This window comes from Pseudochaenichthys georgianus, chromosome 19, assembly GCF_902827115.2.
Source record: "Pseudochaenichthys georgianus chromosome 19, fPseGeo1.2, whole genome shotgun sequence".
In the NCBI taxonomy this organism is placed as follows: domain Eukaryota; kingdom Metazoa; phylum Chordata; class Actinopteri; order Perciformes; family Channichthyidae; genus Pseudochaenichthys; species Pseudochaenichthys georgianus.
In genome coordinates this window covers 20535297-20555637 of record NC_047521.1, presented here as the reverse complement: position 1 = coordinate 20555637, position 20341 = coordinate 20535297, and the positions used below count along the sequence as shown (strand labels likewise).

General features: G+C 41.6%; 3 protein-coding genes across 10 annotated transcripts; 2 read left to right on the top strand and 1 right to left on the bottom strand.

Moving 5' to 3' along the window:
• The first annotated feature begins 119 nt into the window (after positions 1–119).
• mazb (MYC-associated zinc finger protein b (purine-binding transcription factor)) lies at positions 120–8271 on the top strand. Of its 5 annotated transcripts, none has more exons than XM_034108012.2 (7): positions 120–694; positions 872–1022; positions 2030–2436; positions 2933–3180; positions 4341–4404; positions 4715–4886; positions 5256–8271. In XM_034108012.2, the coding sequence occupies exons 1-7, from the start codon at positions 662–664 to the stop codon at positions 5597–5599; spliced, it is 1419 nt and encodes a 472-aa protein (XP_033963903.1). In that variant the 5' UTR covers positions 120–661; the 3' UTR covers positions 5600–8271. The 5 variants fall into 5 exon arrangements, with proteins under 5 accessions (XP_033963903.1, XP_033963902.1, XP_033963901.1 ...); XM_034108011.2 differs by having other exon boundaries at positions 4341–4413; XM_034108010.2 differs by having other exon boundaries at positions 872–1067.
• Positions 8272–9527: 1256 nt separating this feature from the next.
• Positions 9528–15901, top strand: tlcd3bb (TLC domain containing 3Bb). Its single transcript, XM_034106978.2, has 7 exons — positions 9528–10176; positions 11575–11776; positions 12058–12141; positions 12505–12730; positions 13368–13463; positions 14716–14825; positions 14970–15901. Exons 2-7 carry the CDS (start codon positions 11652–11654, stop codon positions 15226–15228), a joined length of 900 nt encoding a protein of 299 aa, XP_033962869.1. The 5' UTR covers positions 9528–10176; positions 11575–11651; the 3' UTR covers positions 15229–15901.
• A 27-nt stretch (positions 15902–15928) lies between these two features.
• Positions 15929–20140, bottom strand: pagr1 (PAXIP1 associated glutamate-rich protein 1). Of its 4 annotated transcripts, none has more exons than XM_034106982.2 (5): positions 19902–20140; positions 19428–19628; positions 18567–18897; positions 18394–18476; positions 15929–18245 (listed from the first exon to the last, which is right to left on the bottom strand). In XM_034106982.2, exons 2-5 carry the CDS (start codon positions 19585–19587, stop codon positions 18010–18012), a joined length of 810 nt encoding a protein of 269 aa, XP_033962873.1. In that variant the 5' UTR covers positions 19588–19628; positions 19902–20140; the 3' UTR covers positions 15929–18009. The 4 variants fall into 4 exon arrangements, with proteins under 4 accessions (XP_033962873.1, XP_033962871.1, XP_033962872.1 ...); XM_034106980.2 differs by having other exon boundaries at positions 19428–19625; XM_034106981.2 differs by having other exon boundaries at positions 19918–20140.
• Between the last annotated feature and the right edge of the window lie 201 nt (positions 20141–20341).

The following is a 20341-nucleotide window of genomic DNA, read 5'->3' as shown; positions in this document are numbered from 1 at the left end:
AAGAAAGATGACATCCTCGCAGCTGAGCGGCCGAGGTGGAGCGATAGGCTGCGGCCGGCCGAGAGCGCCTCTCTCCGGGGTCAGAGCGTGAACCAACAGCGAGGCTTCGACAAACACCCGATTGGCCTATTGGGGGGAAATCGGAAAAAATAGATTCATAAATTAAAAACAAAGCATGACCTGCTGTGCTGCCAGATACGTGTGTTATAACGCTTTTTTGTTCTCTTGCGTGAAAAACATTTATTTTAGTATGTTTTTAGCGAAAGTGTGATAGTGTAATATGCGATTTTTGTTGTTTTTACCAAGCAGTTTTGTTGTGTGCGTTTTAGTGAGATTAGTGTGCAGGGGAATTAAAGTTAGAAACCAAAGTGAAAAGAGAAACAGGCCATTATTGTTGGACCTGGCCTGCTCCACTGCAGCCTGCGTTAGTCAACAGCTGCGTGCATTTTAATGGCCAGCATTAGGCTACCTCAATGAGAAAAACATATTTTTGCAGACGACTTTATCCACGTTTTTCACGCAAATCCAGAAGCCCGTGGTTTCTGCTGCAGGACAGGCGACTGTGTGCGCCTCGATCTCCGGTGGGCCGATCAAAACCATGCAAAGGCAGCCCTGCCCGATTTCAATCAGGACTTTATAATCTCCATCGCTGTGGCGCAAAATGGATGCTGCTTGGAGCAATTTTCTCTTCCAGGTAGGCTTGTTGATCAGGCATTACAGGCCTCTTTTTCTGCCCTCATTTTACTGCGCGCATGTTCTCACAGTGTGTGTCCAGCAGCCCTCACCTCATCTCGTATTTCAACGTAGCACCTCAAGATAATGCTGTGACTTGTGTTTACATTTGGTGATGGCCTTCTACTTGCTTCTCCAGAATACTCCCACCCAAAACCAAGTGGAGGGGAGCCTCCAATCAGAGCTCATGCAAGTGCATACGAGTTCTCCCCAAACCCCACCCACAGAGCACATAGCACAGCCTCCTTCAACTGTGGACACTGCTGCTCTCAATGAGGAACCCCTGCCTGGTGAGGGACACTGCACTACATCCTACACCTGTGGAGCTGACAACAGTAAATACATCCCACTTCACTCTGATCTGCATAGTATGAATGTCAATGAGGTGATACAAGTCCAGTGACCTCTATTTTGGTGATGGCAGGTGAACAAATAAAGAATATCTGTATTATTTTCATGGCCCAAAATTCAAAAAGATTATTCTAAACAATGTGAAATTCAGACACTAATACATCCAGGATATCCGGACAGGGTTATCGGTATCTCAGTGTTTATTTGCTTGATATAGGTGCTTTAACCCCTTTTAAATTTGCCAAACATTTAGAAACACAACTTTGGAAATTATTTTCAAAACACTAAGTGGCTAGATTAAGCTTGGGTGCTTAGCAGAGCTCCAATTTCTGATTAGAGCAGAAGCAATACGTTGATTAAACACTTACCGGAAATTTAGCAGGCAGCTATTTACTACAGGCAAGCCATTTTTTTTACAATTGCGCCCAAAGGTCACTGCTTTCAGTGTCACCAATGTGCATGCTTTCTAGTTTACATTGCCTTCTATGATAGTGAAATACATATTTTATGATTTTGCAACATTGTTCAAACAAGCAAAGTCCCCTTTGGCTCTCATGGTCCACATTTCTCCCTATTTCTGAATTGATAATACTCAGACAATAAATGTTGGTAATTTAAACTATATACGTTTTTTCTTCAAATTTCCTTTTTTAGCTGGAGGCTTTATTGTATTTTCACCTGCAGATTACCAAAACATGGTCGACTGTGAAGATGTAAAATGTGGTCATTGTTGCAACACATGATCACTTGAAATCAACTAAGATATCACCATTTGATGATCTGTTTGTATACTCTGTAAACCAATGTTCTTGATTGAATAAATATAGCTGGTACCTTATCTGCATTTAAGGTTATGATGAGTATATACAACAACAACAAAAAACACCTTCTTTGAAACTAACATTTTCCTCTCTCCCTTCCCCCCCCCCGCCTCCCTGTGGTCCAGTGAAGCCTGTGTCCCGGCCCGGCCGCGTGCCCCACATCTGTGCCATCTGCAACAAGCAGTTCAAGAACAACTACAACCTGCGGCGGCACCAGTCGGTCCACACCGGGGTACGCATGAAGGACATGGCCAGAGAGCAGGCGGAGGGGGCAAAGGAGGGCGCCGCGGCCCCGTCGGCGATGGCGGGGGGGGCCGGAGGGAGGGTGGAGAGGACCACTGTTCCCCTCTCCCTGCTACACCTCTCCGCTCCTCCCCCTCTCGCCCCTCCCGGCGTGCTGGCGGGGTCCCTGCAGATCCCTCTGGGTAGTCAGGATGGTGAAGGGGGGGCCATGGCTAACGTAATGGCTAGTGTTAACCCCCACGCTCCGCCTCCTGCTGCTGTCGTCATGGCCACAGGGGCGACAGTACAGGTGGGTCAGGGCCTTGTGGAGATGGCTGTCGTCAACCCCAAACCTTCAAGCATGTTGTTTCTTAAGCTGCCTGGCCACAGGGATGGATAAGTCCCCCCCCCCCCCCCCCCCCCCGCTTCGTATTTGACTGAATCTCACCTGTGTGTTCAATACAAAACTGTCCATGTCCAATAACCAGCTCAGAGACCAGTGAATTCCACCCCAGTGTTTGGCACTGGTCCCCAGTTTGAGAGAACAACGTGCTCGAAGCCCCCCCACGCTCCCCTGCATGTTCTCTGTAACACAAACCGTGTGAAAGCAGATTCTTAAAATCCAGCAGGAAGTAGTTAATCTAACATCCGAATCAACTGTCAGTAATATTTGGCACATGTGCAACAAAGATATATCTGTGAGCTTCTGCATGGTTTTCAACAAACCACTGATTGTTTTCCTTCTTGTGTACATAACTAATTCTGTAAATAACTGTGTGTGTTTCTGCTTGTCTGTTTTGGCTCAGCGACCCTCAAATCCCAACCCAAACCCAGTGAGGAAAAACCATGCCTGCGAGACGTGCGGGAAGGCTTTCCGTGACGTTTACCACCTCAACCGCCACCGCCTGTCCCACTCTGACGAGAAGCCGTTCTCCTGTCACATCTGCCAGCAGCGCTTCAAGAGGAAGGACCGCATGAGCCACCATGTGCGATCCCACCAGGGAGGCGTGGAGAAACCCTACGTCTGCCCCCACTGTGGCAAAGCTTTCTCCAGGTAACACTGTGGTTAAAGTCTATAAAACATAAACTGTGATGATTGAGTAAGTAGAGGAGGAAGAAACTTTTTTATTTGTTAGATGTCACTCCTTTAATACGTACAAAAACAAGATGTAAACAATGTTGCTTTAGACTGAACATACAGACATGAGAATGCTATCAATCTTATATAGAGTGGCGAAGTCCCTCCCTTTCCGGGGGACCTCCATGGGACCTTATTTCGAAAAAATCATGTATTGAAGTCAATGGAGAGAGAAAGATTATCTTTTGAATTGTGCAACGAATTACACATATGATGATGTTTGTCAATTTAAAAGATAATTTTGCCAGTCAAAAAAATTATAATGTGTGAAGCGCACAATGAACTACAACTCTGGTCTCGCATACATCACCAACACCAAGATGGCCGTCACGTTAGCACATTTCACCTCTTTCTTTCAGAATGAAGTGAAAAGTATTAAAATAGGTGAAAATCACTACAAGTCTGGCCATGTTGAGAACTGTACATACACAAGGGGAGTTAGTCGGTTCCGTAAGAGCCAGCATGCGGGACCGGCTTTACAAGGTTTTGATGAGTAACACGAGTGTAATGTGTTACGTTAATGTACGCGACTCTGGGATTTGTAGTCTTTCTAGTTGCGTATTTTTCATATATATATTTCAACAGTTTTACGACAAACTGTGACTTTTTTTACATGGAAATGAGTTTTTAAGATTGACAAACATCATATGTGTAATTCATGGCACAATTCAAACGGGATCGAAAGATACGTTTTCTCTCTCCATTGACTTCAATACATAATTTTTCAGAAATAAGGTCCCATGGGGCGGAAGTAGATGGGCGTGACTTCGCCACTCTATAAAGCAAATAAGCCTATTTCCCAGAATATGGAACTATTCCTTAATAAAAGTGCTCAGGAAATAATATTCTCTACATTTTAAGAGGTGCCATTACTTTTTAAAAAGGTACATTTGAAAGTATAAAACAGAATCCCACTTCAGACAGGATGTCTGTCCTTGTTTTCATCAGCTGATACGTGGTCACAATTGGTCACAATCAGTTTTTGGTCCTAGTCCCCTAGAGAAAAAGTGTTCTTAATTCTAAATAAATATAAAGCTCTGCCTATTCTAATATGTTGACTCTCTTTCTTTCCGTAGGCCTGACCATCTGAACAGTCACGTCAGACAGGTGCACTCGTCAGAGCGACCCTTCAAATGCCCGGTGAGTCAGGTATACACCGTGCTCATTATCAAATTCCAAACAGCTAAAAACGTGCTTTCCAATTACTATGGAAAATGATTTGGATAAAGTGAAAGCCTCTTTTAAACAGTATTACTATTACCAATATCTTTAACCGCAGCAGCTCACTGCCAGATATTTACAAGTAGATAACATAACATATTTTTCTAATAAGAGTTGTAAAGCATTGGCTATTGGCGCATATTTTCAAACTAAGAACACATTGGTGTATTTAAGTTTTTGGTTTAAAAATGTCTCGATAATCACTTTCCTTTTTCCAAAAAAATGTCAGACCTGTGAGTCCAGTTTTGCCACGAAGGATCGTTTGCGGGCGCACATGATTCGCCACGAGGAGAAGGTCCCCTGCCACATCTGTGGGAAGCTGCTGTCCGCTGCATACATCACAGATCACATGAGGGTGCACAACCAGTCCCAGCATCACGCTTGCCACCTCTGTAACCGCAGTAAGTTTGTACAAAAGACTAACATCGTTATTTTCATATTTAATGTTAACATGATAAATCCAAAGATGGTATCCTGAACTCTGTGGAGCATTAAAACAGATTCTCTATGGTTTTCTGCTCTACATTTTTTAAATTTCCAGCCGCAGCATGTAGCTGTTCTCGCTTTGATAAACACACGGCATGCTATCTTCCCAGCACTAAGCACGCAGACACATTTAGAAACTAGCTGCTGAATATAGTGGAGCACTCAGCAGCTAAAGAGTGAAATATTTCCCTCAGGAGTTGGTAGAAGACAAAGGGTGAAAGGGCCTTAATGATATTAAACTTTCTTATTAACTTTTTCCTTCCGCCTCCGCTCTCCTCCATCAGGCTTCACCACGCTGACCTACCTTCGTGTCCACGCCCAGAAGCACCACGGCCAGGAGTGGAAGGATAGTCCGGGGGGCTTCGGCGGCTCGGCCTCCGGCGGCATTCTGGTCTGCCACTTGTGCGGCATCCACTGCAAGACGCCCACCCAGCTCCAGGGGCACATGGGCACCCATGGCAACAACCAGGGTGTCCCGAGCCCCATCACCTCCAATGTGGCTGCCAGCAGCTCCGTCTCCCTTGGCAACATGGTGACGGCGCCAACTGTTTATGTCACAGGCAACACCGTGGTGGACCTGCTTGTCACAGACTGCTCGAGCATCGCAGCGCCACAGTCCCACAGTTAGCAGCAATAATAACCTCAAACCTTTAACAGAGGGCAGGGTTGGAAAAGGTCAAAGTTACAGGTAGATGTTTGTAATGTCCGCACTTATAGGTAAGGATTAAAAGGTGGGGGGGATTAAGTCCAGTCAAGAGCAGTATCACCTCAGCGCTGCAGAGCATCGGAGGAAAGTGGACGGTATTAATAGCAATGAAGTCACGAAAAAATATACCTTTTGTGGCCGTAGCAAGGTTCATTGACACTAACGACAAACATGGATGTGCAGTGTTTCCCCTAGGTTTACTGCTTTGGGGGGGGTGCTGTCTGAGCATGGGGGGGATTTTTTAAATCTTCTGGAGCAGAGAGAGGAGCTGTGGATTATTGTTATTGATTAATGCATCGGTGTTTCTTAGGGTCAAATACACTAAACTCACAACTTAAAATTAAAGCGTTCAGTTTATTTAATAAAAGAGCACATGTTCAATGTGAAAAGTGACAGTAGATATAGATTAGTTGCAATTTGGTGCTATATATATATATATATATATATATAAATAATATTAAAAAAAGAAATTATACATCTTTTTTTTTACACACCTTGAATTTCAGGGGGGGCGTGGGGCTCCGTTGGCGGGCGCAGCCCTCCTCCAAGACAATGGTAGGGGAAACACTGATGTGTTGTCCAAATATTCCAGAGTGCTCTTGTGCTTTTGAGACTCCAATGAAACTGTGGCATTGTGAGCATCTACTGTATTACTCTCTCCTCTCTGCCCCCCCTCTCTCTTTGTCCCCTTTCCCTAAACCCTGGCATTGGCTGCTCTCTACAAGTGCACCAAGTACTGTATATCTCACACCAGCTCTGATCTTACCTCCATTTTGCAGCTCACTTACCAAGAATCCAAATGGCTTGCGTTAAGAAGTAGTATGGAGAGAATAGCTCTCGTAACAAACAAACCAGTAGAAAGGAAAGTTGTGTGTTTGGGTGTGCGTGTGTAAGTCAGGGTTCGCCTAGCATGTTAGCTTGTTTGTTCACAAAAACTAAAAAAATCAACATTTGATTTTGCAAAGCTGCAATGGCAGATTATTAAGTCTCTCGAGGGCTGTTTGATCAGGACAGGAGGCCATACGTGTTGCGGTGGGTATGGAATCGTGGGATGTACTTGTTCATTTGTTTCTAAAGGTACAGAGATAGGAATAGGGTTTGCGTTCAGGAGTGTCAAGCACCTTAAATCGTTATTGTTTGATTCAGCGAGGATCAAAATGGGTTTGAGATTTATTGGATTTTTCTTGCTCTGGAGTCTTCCTCTCTCGGTCTGGCCATTTAAAAAAAAAAAAAAAAAAGAAACATAAATGCTAACCAACACTTCCGCTTCGGACATGGCAATTCTTGCACCAGAAAACTACCTTTTGCATGAGAATAAGCTAGCTCAGTCATGCTAATTATTAGGGAGCTGTCATGACAAAATAAACAGTTTTGCAGTTCCACCTAGTTGGCTGTAAAACAATAATATTTATAAAAGTGTTGATTTTTATTCAGAACATTTTAACATTGTCGGCCATTCATTTGATTGTAACTGTCATTGCCATAGTCCGTCTTTGTTTTCTCTATGTATCAGTCCAATGAGTGAAACTTATGCATTAGATTTAGTCATTTAACTCTGTATAGCACATAACGCTCTGAACGCAAGTCATTCGTTCTACATTAATCACGTAAAGAATGGTAATTTGTCCCGTTGGATATCTTTGGTTGCTTTCAGTTGTATTGTGAGTGACGTGGTGTTGAGGAAAGGGCTTATAAAGTCAGAAGTACAACGCGAGTTCGATAACACCACTTGGTATGCTGTAAACATTTCCTGGTTTTGTACTGGAGTGCTTTCTCAGTTTTGTGTTATTATGTTACCTTGAAATTCGTAGAGTTGTTTCTTTCTTCCTTTTTGTTTTCTTTTGGAAATGTGTTGTTCCTGTTGAGAAAAAGTATTGATTGATTAAAAAGTTAATTTTAGATTTTTCTCCATAACACTAAGAAAAAAATAATACCTCTACCCTAGGATTCTGTACAGCTATTGTTATACATCTTAATGCCTTATCGTACTCAACTGCATTTTAATTATTTTATGATGAAATATTTCAAATCTTAGTCATGAATTCATTAAGAATATTAATGGGATGTATTTATATTTATATTTTTATATTTCTCAACAGTATGCATGTCTAAAAGGTTGTTAGAGCAAAAAAAACGACGATGCTTAATACAGTCATAGATATTATGTTATTTTGTAGATGAAGTAGAGACCATGTTATTATTTTGTTATTTGGACAATTTAAAGTAAAAAGAGTAAACGGGCTTTGTGTTGTGTGTTTGATCTTTTCACCTACTGCTCTGACATTTATATCTGAAGCGTCATCCGTAACACTTTAGCATATAACATTAGCATACTGACTGTTTCAGTGGAAATGTTTCCTATTGTTAGCTTCCCAAATGTGGAAAATGTGACTTCACGTAAACATAACTCAACAGAATGTTTCCCAGCAATACAAACAAAAAAGTTTATATTAACTGGAAGGTGTCTGCCTCTCATCATCATCATCATCATCATCATCATCATCATCATCATCATTAACGTGTGATAAATGCACTCAATATTTTCCGTCAAGAAATTCCTGACAAAGGTAGGTTGACTGTTACATGGCTATTAAATTAGTTGACAGAATACTGGATGTGATTTTTGTAACTTATGTGTTATACCAATCTGTTTCGTTACAAAGTGTGACTCGGCAATACCGTATAGAGAAGCTGACACGAATAAGGTCCAAAATATCTAATGGAATCAACTTAAACAATTACGTTATAAAGCTGGGATCTTTCTTAGCTACTAAATCGGAAACTAAATGTGTGTGGTCTTTTTATTTAAGGCAAGTGTTTAATAAATGTTACACTTGAGACAAGACTGCTCCTATTCTGTATGTCTTGTGACTAAAACTGTAACATTGTAGCCTACTCAATTTGTCTTACAGGCTTCTGGTTTGACTTTTAGATTACATCTTTATAGTGTAAACATTTCGTACGATCTCTAAAATGTTCATTAACATTTCTAGCCTATCAGGCCCAGTGGTGGAAAAGGTTGAAGGTCAAATGCTTTGCAAACTTTCTTTTTAAAGTTCTCCTTCTGCATACTTGCTATCAAAAATATTTTCCTGAGTTTTTATTCTTAATTTATGATTTTATGCTTTTAAATGTTGGCATATATTCATATCTTTGTACTTATTTCACCTGAACATACCTGTGTGTGGCATATACAGTATGTGCTCTCCTTGCATACACTAAGGAAACTAATACTTATGGACAGCATGTGTTGCAAGGTTTGCATGCCTACAAAAATGTCAGGTGTATGAGCCTACAAACATATACTGAGACAAGCATCAATGGATAACTAAAAAGGCCCAGGGGCCCAGCCAGGACAATCAATAAAATAACCACAAAAAACATTAAACAACTACCAAAAGGCTTCAAAAAGACCACAACCCCTACAAAGAGATGCAAAACAGCTACAAAGAGACCACGGAAAGCCCCCTATGAAAAGGGGTAAACAACAACTGAGAGACACAACATTGCTACACAAGCATACAAATAACAGCTATTAAGGAGAAACAACACACACACAAAGACACACAAAACCACAGAGATGAGCAGTGACAACAAAGACACAAAACAATGACAAAAAGAGGCTAAATCACTCTGTGTTTTGCTCCTATTAAAGGTGGTATGGGCCATTGTCTCATAATCCACTCATGCAGATAAGCACTTATAATTGATCAGTGTATTTGCAAATGCTGGTTTATTCAAAGGTCAAATGACTATCCTGTCAAAGATACAGACAACATAGTAAGCACATTATGTGGCAATCTTTAATTATTTTAAACATATTTTCACTGGTTTTAAGAATTAAATGCATCCAGGCCAGTCCTTTTATGTGAATGAAATCTCCCAGTGGACAGATTGGATATTGTATACCATGAATGCAGCTTGAATGTATGCACTCTTTATGGGGAATCCATCCATTTGCCAGCATATACAACGACAAAAAAACACATTTACAGAAAGTCAGTGCAGTGACTGGTGCAAAAATGTTCTCGTCATGACATGAGCTGCTGCCTGGACCTGTAGGAAGTAGCTGGCGCAGCAGCCCATAGCGTCGAGTCAACGTTGCATCTGCGAGACAGACAGCAGCTTCTCTGGTCTGCTGCTCCGAGACAGATGAGATGACATAGCGGATGGACGAGCTAACACCACCATAACACCCGGATCAGATTGTGTCATTGTCTTATTTTTCGTCGGATTGTCGTTTTTCAAAAGCTATTTGCTAAAGCTTGCCAGACGCAGGCCAATCTCCAATGCTCCTAAAGAGCAGCCCGCACATAGATGTCGATCTAACTTGCTGCAAGCTATCGTTAGCTCGCTGCTGCTACCCTCCAGACATTGAAGTGGCCACACAAACATGCGGATCATCGAGGCGGAGACCCCTGGGACATCTCTAACGTTTAACGCTTTCTGCTGGACACGAGTTTCAACCAGCCGCTGACTGGACTCTGCAAAGTCTTTGTGTAAATGCAGCTTTAATATCTTCCCATTTATTCTAAAACATGTGTAAACTCCAATCTGCCAGCCACCATTAGCATCCACGGTGTCGGTTAGCTTAGTTAGCTACTGCTAATTGGCTACAAACAAATAACAAGCTGCCAAAATAGTTAACGTAACTATGGATGTGACATAACATGTACAATTGGACATTCAAGTATCAAGTATATTTAATTAGTGTTATCAACTTGCTAAATATATTTTTATGAATTTAGTCAAAGCGGAATGGTAGACAGCGGTGACAACCTCAGCCATATTTAGGAGATGCTAGCCTGAGCTAACGGTTCCTAGCGTCATTGTTAGCAGGCGGTTCAACAGCTCAGACAGTTGGCCATGCTCATCACAGCGAAGGATGACATTTATTGTTAGCCATATCGTCTCTGTTCACTACATCTGCATGAATGCATTCAGGCTGACCCAGTTACTCATGCTAACAATTTGAAAACCAAATAACAACACTGCGTTACTATTTGGTTTCCATGTTATCTCAACAAGCCGGTGTTTTTTATGTAAAGCATTCAGTTTGCCAAGTTAGCCCTTATTCAGTAAGTTACCAACAAAATGCAACGTGTGTTCTTGGACTTAACATTGTATAATGTTGGCTAGGTTTAGCGAGTAATTGTTCCATTAATGGTTAGCCATTTGACTGAAGAGCCACAATAATGGTTACATGTCACCCTGCAGTCGGTGTCAAATGCCCTCCGTGTTTAGCTGAGATAACGGTCAGAGCTTTGCTGGAAGTTCGTTTTTCACAAAGGTCACATTAGCTTATGTTGTTGCCCGGAACTAAGAGCACCGACTTCCCATGCTTATGTCGATATTTTCGACTTTTAGCCATATAAAAACAAACGCATTGCGTATTTTGCTAATGGACTTCAACTTTTTAAGGAGTCAGCTAATTGACTTTACGCAAACAAACTGTAAGACTGCATGGAACTGACACATGGTTGCCCTTATATATATATATATATATATATATATATATATTGGAAAATATATGGGCGTAGAGTGTGATCAGATGGATAGAGCAGCATGTGGCACTAAAGGACCTACCAGCTGATATTCAGCAACTGTACTTGCATTTATAAATCCGTCCTCTGGACACCTTACATTAATTATTAACCTATTTTACACATTGTCTCTGAGCTCTCTTTGACATCCCATCTGTTAACCCCACTTCCTCTTTACTTTGCATATAGCAAGACCAGAAAAGCTAGAACCATACATTGACACATATGTTGGACTTTGATAGTGTGCTTTGTCTGTTATTTCTGTAAGTACAGCCAAATGCAAACACAAGGAGGAGCCACCTGTCAGATCAATATGGACTGTTTATTCACGGTCTGATCATGTGTGTGTTTCAGAGAGGGGAAAGAGCAACGGATCTCAAAGACCAGGCTACCCCAAAACTCTTTGCCTCTCAGACAGATCACCAGAGACCATGCTGACCATTCTAGCTGCTGGGTCTATGTTCTTTCCAGGCCTTTTCCTACTTTCAAAACAATGTCTAAAGTCAATCCCAGCACTGAGATGGAGCGAAGGAGATGCAGTCATTGTCTCTGCCAGGTGAGACTTCCTTAAACTTGTTTTTTTTTTACACAATGGGCCCCTCAAAACTTCACTGCAGTGCCATACCAATAGTTTAAAGTTCATGTGCAGTTTTGCTTATTGCAAGACTCGAGTGTGACAGGTTTTTGCAGCTGCACTCGTATGTCAAGACAATTTAGCAGCACATGTTTTGCATAAAAGCATAAAGGCTCTACTTTCTGACCATAACTAGACAGTCTAAATCCTTAGCTAATGAACATTATATTATTCATTGTTAACTTGCCTTTCTTTGCTCTCAGGTTGGTTTCGTCGGTTCAGGCAGTCATGGCCTCTTCAGCTGGCTACATCATTGCTTCTTCCTGCGAGGACATTCTCGAGGACCAGTAAGTGTAGAAATGCTCATAACTATATATTCCACCCCTCTCAACCAGTCTGTCCTGTCTTTTTAATGCATATAACAAATCAGCTGTCGGAAAGGTCTATTTCAAAGGCTTTAAAATGTGCCATGCTAGGCATTTTGGTCGTATATCAGCTATGAATGTAAACCAAACATTTAACTTGATGTTGAAGCCTTGACACGAAGAAGTAAATGTCACGTTGTGTGTAAAGGTGAAGTCGCAGTTTTAAGAGCTTTTTATTTTCTCATTAAAACCGCGACACTTCAGGGAAATCTTTCCCTGAACTGTTTAATTCATATATTTTCCTTTTCCTGTTTTAAAACCCGCCTTCTCTTCCTCTCTGCACAGGCATTGGCTGACCAGCTCTTACATCATGTTCGCTGTTCCCTACTTCGTGTTCGACGTCTACGCCATGTTCATGTGCTACTGGTACAAGCTGCGAGTCAAAGGGCACGAGGAGGCCTCGGCAGCGCCCCAGCACATGAGCACAGCCCTGACCAGCTATTTGCGTCGCGAGTTCCTCATGGTGCTGCACCACGTTGTCATGGTCACCGTCTGCTTCCCCGTCTCTGTGGTAACTGTCACACGTTGCTCTTTCTGTTGGCCTGAGATTCGAGTGAGGAAAGGGAGAAATGTACTATTGAATTATCTGTAACTTCAATAGTACTTCTCTCAGGTAACTTTATCATATTGTTAGGGTAGACTGTTAAATGTTTTCTATGTTGAGACAAACTAAAAGAGGCCTTTTGTAGAACATAGTGCTAATTGCCTTAGCATTATTACTGAGGCCTGCAGCCGACTGCTATTTTCATCATTGGTTTATCTGCCGAATCGTGTATTAGTGGTCTCAATTAGTGGTGTGGTGTGTAACACTTCAGAAGGCCTAAAGATGTTGAGTTATGTTGAGGCCACGAAAAGCAAAACAAAAACCCCCTTTTGGGAAAATAATGCTGTCATTTCTTTGCTATAGAAACGATGAATCGATCTACCAGTGCAGCTCTAAATCGGAAGATTAGTCGTATCACGAGTAGAGACATTGAGAAGCCCCCTCTGATTATTGAAAAGTACAAATTACATAGAATTGTTTTTGTTTTCCTTGTTACTTCAATCTAGATATCTCTTTACAAGGTGGTATTTATTGCAAATCCAACAAAGGAACAACGCTGTGTTTTCATTCTAGACAAATAATCCTCCTCCTTTTCTTTCTGTAGTTCTGGAGACAAGGAAAGGGAGATTATTTCCAGGGTATTCTGTTCATGGCTGAGCTCAGCACTCCCTCTGTCTGCTTAGGAAAAATACTCATCCAGGTAAGCATCCGGGTTCGTACTCAAAGAAGATATTGGTGCACTGTTGCATGCGCATGTGTCACACTAAAGTTCTTCTTCACTCTCCATGTCTTTTGATCTGCTTTTCATTAAATGGAGAATATATTTCCAGTCATCCCCATCGGTGCCTGTTGGCTGTGTCTTACATGAACATCACTGTCAGAAACACCATTGGTAACACAGTTTGCTTGGATACACATACGAGGAGCTGCACCCCCCTCAGTATTTGTTTTAGGTTAGTGTGGATGTGTGTGCGGTGTTTCAGGGACGGGTGAAGGTTTTTACCTCCATGCGCTCCGCTTGATCTGAGGCTCCCACAGCTGTTAGCCTCTGAATATAGCCCCTAGTATTCAGGCTGGATATTCGGCAGATACAATATCAGCGTGTCCTTCTACCCTCTATCACTCAGCACCCCCCCCTGTCCCTGACAACAGTGCATGTGGCTGTTTGATAAACAAAAGCTGTATTGTACCAAAACAATTGTAAATGATCAATAGTGATGCCATTTTATTCTAGGATATGAGACTCAAATTAGTTATGAGTGAAACTTTTTTTAATTCTTTCTAGGAAGTTGTGTAATGTCTACTGCTGGTTAGCTCGACTCGGTGGTAGCGCTGCCAGAATAAATTGCATTAAAAACATCTTTAACGCTTTAAATCATTTTTTCATTTGCAACCAAACAAATGGAAATCCTGCATTTCTTTTGAATGTCAAGCTTTGTGGGCGGCCATTTTTAAAATCAGGTTCTGTATTGACAGCAGATTGTCTATACATTCAAGAATGGAGGATACGCGGTGTCTTGCGAGTGAGGATCATTTCAGCCATTAAGTGATCAGCTTGCTTGAGACCTTTTTTAAAGTGCTACCAAAAAAGTTACAATATTTGCCTAAAGATAACCAAACGAGCATAGTGGAGATAAGTAGAGCCGTGCCGTGCCAATGAGTCATAAGCGTGTTCTCTCACTGAAGCAGGTGGACGCTTGGAGATAAAAGTATAGTAAACACATGAGAATGTAAAAACAAAAGGACTGCTTCACTGACAAACACTCTCCAGTCCAACCTGCAGCATGGCATAGCGTGCGCTCCATCGCCACATGTCAGTCCATGAAGATAGAATTAACAATGTTACTATAAAAACAATGCAAAGGAGAATACATGAACACAGTCAGGTTTCACCAAACTGTGCTGCTTGCTCTTCTTTTTCCCTCTCTCTCAACCTTTTTCTCTGCTCTCAGTACAAACAGCAACACACTATCCTGCACAAAGTGAATGGGGCTCTTATGCTGATCACTTTTTTCATCTGTCGAGTCCTCCTCTTCCCTTACCTCTACTACGCCTATGGAAGGTATGTCTGTCTCTCCATCTCTGTTTCTCATGTTCTGCTACCTCGCTCAGCTTGGGTCGGTAACCTGCTCAGCGTCATGATCTCTATCTGATGGATGAAACTCTCAGAGCGCGCGTTTACAACTCTTTATGTCTTTGGATCCAGGTACGCGTCCATTCCCTTCCACATGGTCCCCCTGTCGGTGCCCTGGCACTGTAACCTCGGCGCCGCTCTGCTCATGGCCCCGCAGCTCTATTGGTTCTCCCTCATTTGCAGGGGAGCCCTGCGACTTTTCACGGGCTCCTCCCGCTCTCAGAGATCCCGCGGTGTCGCCAAGGAGAGGCAGACTGATGGCAACGCACTGCCGCAGCCGGCCAACGGCTACAGCGCTCGCTCCTCAGACCCTGATCTGTCCTCTCACTGAGAAGAGTGAATGGGAGGGAGGGAAGGAAGGCGAATGTACCAATGAGTATGTAAATGGAAGAAAGGAAGACTTGGAACAAGTAGCAATATGAAGAAAGCTACAGACAATGGCCTCAAAGGCGCTGAAGTGTTTGCGGCCTGCACTCAAAGTCTTGACAGAGAAATGATTTGGTGGCCGGCCTTCAAGCACTTCAGCGTCTCAGTTTGTAGGAAACTAGTGGAGTGTTAGTGCTCTCAGTATTTAAAGATGTCATCCGGCACTGTGACAGATAGAAACATGCACTGACCTGAGAGGAGCCTGCCTGGATGTATAGCGAGCATAGGTGGCTATTTCCCTCACGTAGATCAAATTGAGTCCTCTCTGCCTCACGGTATAGGAAGAGCAGGAACATAGGAATGTATTATAGTGTATGTTAGTACATTTGCTGTAGATGGAAGCCCTAATTCAGTTTAGTAATGAAGAGGACCTCCAAAAAAGAAAAAAATCCCGGCTAAGCAGTATTTTGACTTGTTAGTGTTTAATATCTGTATCCTCTATGTAGTCACTGTCACTCTAACAAAATGTAACCAACCTGCAGACTGACTCATCTTTAGAAGGGAGATAATCTCATAAGACTGTTTTCTGCTGCCTTATCCCTTTCCCCCATTCTTTGCAGTTTAGGTTTTTATTTCTTTTTATCCTGGGAGGAGGAGGAGGAGGAGGAGGAGGAGGAGGAGGAGGAGGAAGAGGCTCCAGACACACAAATGTGACGGGTGTACATAGCCAGTGTAAAATTGTCCTGATTTCCATGTCAGTATTAGTTCAATGTTGGTTTTCAATTTTTATTTGATTCTTTTTAGGTTTTGTCTCCTTTCTACATCTGCTGTTACCACAGACGTTTTCGAAACAATTACATGTCAGCATTAAAACAAAACATTTCACAGCTTAGTGTTGGCAGATCTCCCACAGACGTTATGGCAGTGCTTCTCGTTTTAGTGTAGATATGACTTCATTCCATTTACTGGTATGACAAAGTGTTTGTTTTTTTAATGCAAGGAAGTGATGCACAGTCGCAGCCACTTTGAAATGAGTGTTTTTGTTTGTTTGTTGTTATAATGCTCAAAATATCCGTTTGATTGGCTGGAATAAGTCAGTAAGGGATCCATAACATTTGAGTATTTATATCTTTGTCAGGGGTCTTGCGATGTTGCAGGTTTGAAGGGAAACAAAAGTGAAAAATCTTGGACGGAAGCATTCCCTTGTGTAGACACGCAGCACATTTGTCCATGGCAACTTATGTTTCTCATTTGGTTTTGTTTTTAACCATTAAGTCAAATTGTTTAAAGCTTTTTACACCTCATGCATTGCTTCAGTCACTTAGCCGCTTCTTTGAGCCACCGGTTCTATGAACCTCCTGTGATCAAACAGGCTAGTTTTATCATTTTTGTTTGAAGCAGCTTCACTGTCCGCAAAATGGGTAAATAAAAAAAACACAACTCCGAAAGCATCTAGACAGGGCAGCGTGTGCAAAAACATCTGGACCACTGTGGGCATGTTGAACACAGAACATCCATTCCCGTTCCATGAACTCATAAGGTACTGCTTCTTGACAATACTAACCATTCAACTGATGTACTGTATATTCCACAAATGCTTGTTATTTATTTATTTGTAAGTATTAATTTATTAATTTATTTGGTTTGTGGTTTTGAATGCATATTTATGCATACATATTATACTATATGCTTCTGAGCCTTATGTGAAGGCTGTATTGTTACTCAAACCTAGCTAAAATATACTTCTCTGTCCTGAACCTGCCTCCAGTCTTCTTTTTTCACAAGCTGTTAAATTATAAATAATCTAGTCAACCTAGTTGAACTTCAGACAAGTGTGAGCCACTAGAGGGCGCCACACTTCATGTATCTATCTAATGACTGCTTTACTAGCAATTCAATTTCAAACATCTAAAAGTGGAGGTGTCCTTCAAGGATGCCACAGCTCTACATGGGTTCATTCTGGGTATTACATAGGTATGAGACAACGTTGTTGCATTTTATATTAATTTTTAATATATAAACTTGTTTAAAATCTCCAATGGAAAGACACAATTTGTGACCCAAACAAAAGCTTCTATATTAGGTTCTTATCACCTAAATCAACAAAGTACGATTGGTAAAATAAAAACAATGCAGTGTAAATTGTATGAACTGTAAATAAAGAAACCAATTTTCAATGTTATTCTTATGCTTAAATTATGAGATATCTTAATGCTATTTAGGGGTCATAAATGTACTCGGGGATAGAAAAAGGCTCCTTTTAGGGACAAGTTGGGAACTACACTCAAAGACACTTTGAATTGGCAGATAGGAGGAATTTCACACAATCAGGATTTTACATTTATAGTGATAAACCTCCATAATCCTATCTTGGTGTATTAGGCCACAGCACGGCATTGTAGGTTAATGAGCAGAACTACATTATTGCAACATTGTATGTTTTTTTTATTCTATTTTTGCATAAATGTGATCATTAACCTTATTAACCCTGGTTTTCGTTATCCATAAAGTTCATAAACTTTGTATACTGTGATCAGAATGACATACCATTGCAGAGGACATTTATCCACATCACCAACCCTCACTGCACACTCACTACAACCATTGACATTCTCCAGGGTTCAAATGTTTATTGCCAACATACAAAACACACATAGAAAACATACAAAACTCGTTACATACAAAAGCCTTAAAAAGATCTTGGCCTTATTTGCCTGTGGGCAAGTCCTCATCTCCTCTGAATACTTTAGTATCTCCTCTGTCTCGGGGAGAAGATGGTGTTTGGGTTGCTGTCTCGTTCCTTTTCCTTCTCACGCTCCTTCTGGCTGTTTGGAGACAGAGCCTCCTCCTTCTTCTTTTCACTCTTGAACAGATCTCGACCCGTACGCATGATGTGCTCCTCAATTTTGCGATGGCGCTTCATGTCTGACAGTACTTTGTCCAGCCGAGCTTCCCTTTTCACAGAGGAGCGAGCTGAAGATCCTGGGAAAAAAGGGAAAAAAGTCAACTGGATGTCCCTAAAACAAACTACTTAACTATCTATTTTACTGTGCTTCCATAAGACAATCACCTTTCATTCATGAACTTATACTGTCAGGGTTTCAAAAGACCACATCTCAACGGTTTTTACCTGGTGTTCTGCGTCTGTTCATGAAGGCATTTTTTGGTGTGGCTTGCGTTTCATCAAAGTCAAACTCAGTCGGAGTTATAAGCCTGGAAAAAGAAAAATCACAAAAAGATTTAAATGCCTGTAAATAAACCTAAATCCTTAAAGATGACATGATGAGGAGTAGGTTTACTGACCTGTGTTGACTCTCCTCCCTTTCTCTTTCCTTTGCTGACTCGTCCTCGTCCTCTCTTTCTGGGGAGGGGGTGCGTTCAGGAGTGGGCGGCCTCCTGGGAAGGGGCTCAAAGTTCAGTTCCAGCATCTCCCCTTTAGAGAGAAGCTCATAGAGTCTTTTGATCTCAGTAGTAGGGGGCATCCAGTTTTTGGAGTCCTCAATTTCCTCATCACTGTACGCAACTTCCCATTCATTATCCCCTCCAACAGCCTGCGCTTTCTTTTCAGCTTCCACCCCCGTGTCTGCCTGAGACGCCTCACAGTGTTGATCTACTTCCATTGCATCTGTATCACCTGAAAGGCAAACATGCGTAGAAAATCAGTTTAACACATCCACAATTATAGCACTAACAAGTTATTGCATGTACAACTCAACACAGTGCTACATTTTTTACATATCAGGCACAAGTTCAAACTCTTAGTCAACTTGGGAAAATAATGGAAAGGAAAACAAAGGTTTAAAAAAACAAACAAACAACCCAGCTAAAAAAAGATGTGCCTTTAAATTCCTTTCAAACTACCAAAATCCTTAAATCCAGAGCCATATAAGATGCATTTTAAAGAATACATTGGTTGATCTGACTGACATATAAAATAAAAATTATGTAGGAAGGAACAAGGTCATTTAAAGCTTTATTCCCAAGTATATATATATCTATTTTTATAAAGGTAACACATGGGGTAATGTGATCCATTCTCCTTAATAGTTATTTAATATTCCTTAATAAAGTTATTTCCAGCTTTGTTTGCCTTGAAGGTTATTGTATCTGCAGATACTATACAACCCTCAGTCTTTTTGTCATGTGTTTTCTTAATGAAGTTACCTTTTTCCTCCTTGATCGTTGAAACCTCCCCTGGGACAGCTGTCATCTCTGTGCCCTGTTTCTCTGTGTTGTCTTCTTTTTCTGCAGGTGTTTCTGTGTCCTTCACACCCAGGGTCTCTATGCCCTCCCTCAGGGCAGAGTCCGTGGCCTCCGCCTGCATCCTCCGTACTGCTGCTGGTCAACCTTGTAGCCAGAGATCTGCTGAACAGAAACATGCATGTTAGTACAGTGCACCAGAAAGTTACTTCAGATGTGTCGGGTAAGAGTTCCTGAAAGAGAGCTTGCAGTCAATCAAGCCCTTAAAGTTGAACTAACAACCTAATGGTAGCTGTTAACTTTGCTGACTGATAGGTAGTCAACAAAGCAACACATTAAGTAGTAATATATTCTTATTTGACTTAGGTAGCTAGCGAACCTAGCTATAGCTATTTCCTAGCTATTTCTTAACAGCAAAGTGCAATAAAAAAAACGTGCCTTAAATGAACATTACCGAATGTCCGGTTTGTCGTAGGTCACTCTTGTAGCTAAACGTTCGGTCAAATTATCTTTTCCAGTCAATAAAATCCACTAAGTTCTCCATGAGACTTGCTAGAGATAATACACGATTATGCAGAGACGTAAACATAGCGCCATTTTGGACTAGAAGGGCTGTGGGGTTCCTCACTGCGCAGTATCGCCGCTGATTAAAACATCATGTGGATGGTCCAATCAGCAGCGTGAATAGCAGGCATCAGTTATGTGTGTGTTTTGTAGATCTACCTTTGGTGCGACTTCCTGTGCAGCGCGCAATCGCAAACAGGGCTGCAATCACGTCAGCCGAAATTGTAAAACACGTATTTTGCTTCACTATTCAAATTAATATATTATTTTAAAAGCTATGAATAATACATTTTATGCACGATTACATCTCATAA